Source organism: Lactuca sativa, chromosome 6 (genome assembly GCF_002870075.4).
Source record: "Lactuca sativa cultivar Salinas chromosome 6, Lsat_Salinas_v11, whole genome shotgun sequence".
NCBI classification, from domain to species: domain Eukaryota; kingdom Viridiplantae; phylum Streptophyta; class Magnoliopsida; order Asterales; family Asteraceae; genus Lactuca; species Lactuca sativa.
Window position 1 is genome coordinate 63,672,895 of NC_056628.2, and position 5,899 is coordinate 63,678,793.

At 32.8% G+C, this 5,899-nt stretch overlaps 1 protein-coding gene across 2 annotated transcripts; it reads right to left on the reverse strand.

Annotated features, from left to right (window-relative positions):
- Positions 1-670: 670 nt before the first annotated feature.
- On the reverse strand, positions 671-5,653 carry LOC111897793 (ABC transporter G family member 3). Of its 2 annotated transcripts, none has more exons than XM_023893743.2 (11): positions 5,513-5,653; positions 4,424-4,912; positions 4,257-4,336; positions 3,884-4,170; positions 3,627-3,798; positions 3,417-3,530; positions 2,425-2,553; positions 2,126-2,317; positions 1,665-2,024; positions 1,044-1,151; positions 671-951 (listed from the first exon to the last, which is right to left on the reverse strand). In XM_023893743.2, the coding sequence occupies exons 2-11, from the start codon at positions 4,905-4,907 to the stop codon at positions 694-696; spliced, it is 2,184 nt and encodes a 727-aa protein (XP_023749511.1). In that variant the 5' UTR covers positions 4,908-4,912; positions 5,513-5,653; the 3' UTR covers positions 671-693. The 2 variants fall into 2 exon arrangements, with proteins under 2 accessions (XP_023749511.1, XP_042751700.1); XM_042895766.2 differs by lacking the exon at positions 5,513-5,653 and adding an exon at positions 5,293-5,454.
- Between the last annotated feature and the right edge of the window lie 246 nt (positions 5,654-5,899).

Here is a 5,899-nt window from a genome sequence, read left to right on the forward strand (position 1 = left end):
TTGTACATCCTTAAATGACCAAAAAAACATTTTAATATATTTTTTCATTCTTTCTACATGGTATTAGTAAACTATGTCAACTTTCATCTTAGAGTTTTGGCTAAATTTTCCAAAAAAAAAAAAGAAATTTTGAAATTTTCTTTTTCAACTTCTATTAAAAAAAATCAGCTAAAATCCAACCTTTTTTTACAATTTTTTTTTAATCTCTACTTATGCTTTTATAAATTTTCATACATATTTAAGTAAAATACTGTTAGATCGATTAAAAATGTCATCCTTTATGAACAAAATGCATTTGTTAAGACATGTCTTTATAAAATTTATTACTATTATTTGCAAAGTCCATAAATCATTTTTTCTTTCCCAAAATTGACGACGAACATGTTTTCCTTATGTTTAGTTTTGAGAACACAAAAGTCAAAATGTAAAAGTAAAAATATAAATTAAAAGTATTTCTAACAATATCTGAATAAACTGTGTTAAATGTGAAAAAGTTTAAGTCCAACGTAATAATAATTAAAAAAAAAAGTTGTAAAAATGTTGAAATCTTTTTTTTTTAAAGTTGTATAAAAAGTAAGGGAAAAAGTGTTAACCCTTTAATGAAGTACAATAAACAGTTAACAAAAGCTCTACAACTTACAGTATATTTCCATGAACAACTCAAAACCCATAAAAAAAACAACATATATTTATTCATTGTGCGACATTGATCTTCATTTTACAACATACAAATCTGAATAAAGAAACATTCTTCTTGACACAAATATGTAGCAATAGGAACACAAGAACTCGATAACAAATAGCCATAAAAGAAAGAATATATAAATTTTTCCACTTGGAATGTTCATTCGGAGACACATCGTATACGTTTTCAAGAGCTTGATAACCCGAAACAGTCCTCATTTCCCCCACTGCAAATGAAACTCCACTATATTCATTCTCCAAGATTCCCTAAAACAAAAATATAAAGTGGTCCCATAAGCTGATCGAGGGTAATCTTGGAAAATCACAATAACTTAACCAAAGAGTATCATGAACTCTACCTGAATTGAGAACGTATGGAAAGTAATGTAGGATAGAGGGTACATCCATACTAGCCTAGGCAAAGCACTTCGAATTCGAAAATAGCCAGCCGAAAGCATCATCACTATCTGTAAAATCAAAAGCATAACGAAAAAAAGTTGTTTAATCCTCAAAATTATATTCTTTATTACACAATAAGAGATGTAAGATCCTCAATATTGTCTGTTTTGGGCAACCTTGCACGAGAACTTTCCAGAGAGTCACCCATCCTAGTACTGCTCTCGTCCACACACACTTAACCATAAAGTCTGTGACCTCATGCCTTTAAAACGTTGCTACCACATTTGCCTTTCCTGGATGATACAGAATTTCACAGTCGTAATCGTTCATAAGTTCATATTCAAATCCTTCTGCCTGAACAAGTATTTGAGGCTCTTGTGATCGGTATAAATGTGAAGGCACCAGATCCCATAATAACTCTTTAGTTAAGCGTGCTCAGATTAGAGTAGTACAAGGATGGGTGACCGCGTGGGAAGTTTTTGTTTTTTATGTCAGGTTGTCTAAAGCAAAGCAGACAATATCTTGGTACGTGCACAGCGTGTGGATGCTACATAAGATATTTGTTAGCATCACAAACTTACGTGTATAAACACGAGCGTTGAAATACTCGAAAACGTATCTTGCAATATGGTGACAACAACCAACATGAGGCCTTCGTTAACCAAAAGACACATGAAAAAGTTAAGCACAAAATACATCAAATGGCTAAACTCGCTTCGAAGCTCAACAAGGAAGTAGAAGACTAGACTTGATGAAATTGAGATGAGAAACAAGAACGGAATGCTCGCCAACAATTGCCCCATTAAGAAAACAAATCCTCCCGAATGTCCATTTGAATCTTCACAAGCATACACCTTCACCTCCTTCAATTGCATAGGCACTCCAACAACGCTTAAGAGCGACGTAAAAGATATAAACAAAAAGATCGCAGCAACTCTCATCTGCAAACCATCAAAAGAAATTATTTTTTTCATTTTATTCACTTGCAACATGATTTGGTTAATTAGAAAAGAATCGCCAACACAAATTTTATAAAACATACCTCAACGGACAATAGCGAATGACCTAATCCCGAAAACATAGTGCCAATACATAGCGAAAGCATCATGCAAAGAATTAATCGAAGCCAATAATATTTCAACTCCCTTGACATAATCAAAAATGATCTCCAAGTCAATACTGCAATTCTTGCCACACTGCTTGCCTTACCCTTGCTTTTGAGCAAGGGGCCTTCCTATTGTCATAACTTTAGTTAAGATTCATAATCATACATGCTAACATGCCCACAATAAAAAAAATGAAAAATGAAAAAATGAAATATGATTATTAGTTATTGTATACCCTTTCGGTTAGCCTTAGTATCATTGTCTCAACTGATGCCACGTCAGCAGACAATCTGTAGGTTTCTTCAAGCGTACGAATTGCTATTGCAGTGTCCATATTAACCGATGAAAGATCCCCATTGTCATCCTGCCAAAGTTTATGGATATAGTAAGATTGTTAAAAAGAGGAAATTGTAAAAATAAATAAAAGGGTTAATCTCGTAAAAGACCTTATATTTTGTGTTTTTTTCCGGATTATACCTAAAATTTATTTTTTCAATGAAAAAGGACTTGTATGTTTTTATTTTTTCTGAGAAATCTCTCAACTTTGTATTTTTTACCGAAAAAAAAAACCCTCAACCTTCTATATGCTTCCAAATAAACCCTAAACTTTTTAACTCACTAAAACCCTCACATTTTACAATTTTTTTGGAAAAAAAATGACTAAAAGGGCCGGATTGGAAAAAATGAAAAATACAAGGTCTTTTTCAGGAAAAAATTATATTTGAGGTTTAATCCGAAAAAAACACAAACGGTAAGGTCTTTTATGAGATTAATCCTAAACTAAAAAAAAAAAAAAAAAAAAAAAAAACGTTATACTTTGGGCCATTTACATTTTTTTTTTCAAATAACCATCTTGACGTTATATAAACAGTCAAAATGTTTAATTTGAAACAAATGTTGAATGGTTTGATGGAAAAAAATTGATGTAATAATTTTTTTTTTTTAATTTGCGCAAATAACAAATAAGCACTTACTTGCCAGTTTTTCTCAACCTTCTATATGCTTCCAAATAAACCCTCAACTTTTTAAGTTTTTCTCAATAAACCCTCGCATTTTACAAATTTTTTGGAAAAAAATGACTAAAAGGGCCGGATTGGAAAAAATGAAAAAAATACAAGGTCTTTTTCAGGCAAAAATTAAATTTGAGTTTTAATCCGGAAAAAACACAAACTATAAGGTTTTTTTTTTTTTTTTTGTAATTTGCACAAATAAAAAAGAAGCACTTACTTGCCAGTTTTTGCAGACTGAAATAATCCGGTCAAAGTCTGTGTTTATGGCACGAAGAAAGTGATCAGAAGGACTTTGCATGATGGGGCAAGGAAATCCAGCATTTGAGAAATGCTGCATGAGTAAAGAATAAAGATCATTTACAAAATTACAAAAGTACCCTTTTCTTTATAAAAGCAGAACATGACATTTTTTAAATGAAACTTTTACCTGCAAGCAAGCCAATGTCTCTCCAAAAAACAAAGTGTTTCCATTTGAAAGAAGACAAATTCGGTCAAACAGACCAAAAACTTCAGTGCTACTTTGGTAAATTGTGAAAATTAGTGTCAACCCATTGCTTGCAAGCTTCTTTAATGTCACCATCATAAGTAGTGCAGAAACACTGAGTATTTAAGATTGAAGATTCTCTTAGGCATTTCATCGAACAGCTTGAATGCTATATATAAAAATAAAAGTTGAAAAGCGACCTGTCGAGATGATACAGAGGCTCATCTATGAATAAAAGATGTGGTCTCGTTATGAGCTCCCTAGCAATGGTGATGCGTCTTTTTTCACCTTTAGAAAGACCCTTTGTACAACAATGGCTGCCTATAAGCTTGTTTGCATGTTCATTCAATGACATTGCGAGTATTGCTTCCTCAACAATACTTTTTTTCTCACATAAGAAACCAGGAAGTTGAAGTAGTGCTGAGTAGTAGAGATATTCACGCACTGTTAGTGAGCCAATAAGTGTGTTTTTCCTCCCGACAAATCCCTATAAATGGAAAAAGGTATGTGTTAAAAGCTTTCGTTTAAGGGGAAATTAACTCTTTTTATCAAGTAGTAATCTTGGAGTCTTACATATGATCCATAGTGCAAGGATGACTTTGCGCCATTTACAAATACTTCACCATACACTTTTGCGGAATCATCCAATCTCCCTAAATCATACAATCAGAAATAACATTATGTTAAAGTTCAATTAAAGTAAATTGGAAGCAAAAGATAATGACGAAACAGCCCATTACCTGAAAGAGCTTTCAAAAGGGTAGATTTCCCTGATTTTGCAGGTCCCATGATCACTGTAATTGTTCCAGGTAAAGCAAATCCATTTGAGCTTTTTATGACCCTATCAGAATACTTTCTTTTACCCTTTATGGTGACTGTTAAATCCTTCCATACAATTGAAGCGCCTGAAATCTTTCTAGCCACCGGTGGTGGTGGGGATGGTGGTGGTGGTGATGATGATGACGTGGACCTGCTGTTAAGTTTGGAAGGAGATGGTGAAGCTGTTGTGGTGGCGGCGTTAATGGTGTCGCGAACCTCCTCCACCTTGAGCTCAACATCTGTGTCGTCCCAATCTGGTGAATCCTCGAATGAAATTGGGTTTCTTAAAGAACCGGGTTTTCTTAAGTAGTAGAAGTGACTGGAGGGTAATTTAGTAATTGGACTGCTGGCTGAAGATGATGAAGATCTGTAGTTATCTGATTGAGACTGTATTTCTTCCATCATATTGTCTGCCATTGAAAATTAACAATCCCATTTTAGCTTCTAATGATTTAATCGATAAACACTCGATATGTTGTTGTGTTGTATCAATTTGATTGGTTTTAACTTTTATCCTTCAATAATTACAAAGAAAGTGAAGATACGCAATTAAAATTGAACATACAGTTGCTGAAAACATTCTTCTGTGCATGGTAAGTTGATAAAGAATCAACTTCAAACCTTAAATTTAATACGAATGTGTGAGGGTTAAAAGTAAAGAACATCTGACTAGATTCATATTCAGAGTAAATGAAGAAAAAAAAATCAATCGACTATTCTTCTTTTAACCATTAGACAAGAAAATGACTACAGAGAAACCTAAAGATAGAATTTTTATCAGAAACATAACTGAAAAAAATGAAGAAAACATCGAAAATGAGATATATTCGTTCGATTTGGTTTTTTACAATGACCCAAAACCCCAAATGGGATGTATATCAGCAAAGTCAATTAAAAGCATATCGAGAATGCCTCTTAGATACATGAATAGTTGAAGTGTGAAGAACATAGAGCTGAAGTTCGGAAGGTGAAATAGGGCATACGAGGAAGAGAAGAAGAGAGAGACTGACCTGGACTTGATAGAGAGGGACAGTAGAGCAGGAGAGTGTGAAAACGAAAGTGAATAACGAAGAGTAAAAATAGTGTCGAAACTGAAGGGGCCAATTATTTCCTACAGGATTTTTCATTGGCATCTACTAATGTTATCCATAATTTTCCAAAACACCCTACAAAAATTAATAAATTATCAAAATAATAGTTGGTTAAAAAAATTAAAAAAAAAAAAAAAAAAAAAAATCATGATTTTGTATGGTACGAGAGAATAAACTGATTTGGGTTTGTATAGAGATAACAGTGATTACAAACGGGCTAATTATTAAAAAAAAAAAAAGAAAAAAAAAAAGACTATACTTAATGTTGTGTTTAACCATCAATTTTTAATAAGTTACAAAACTACT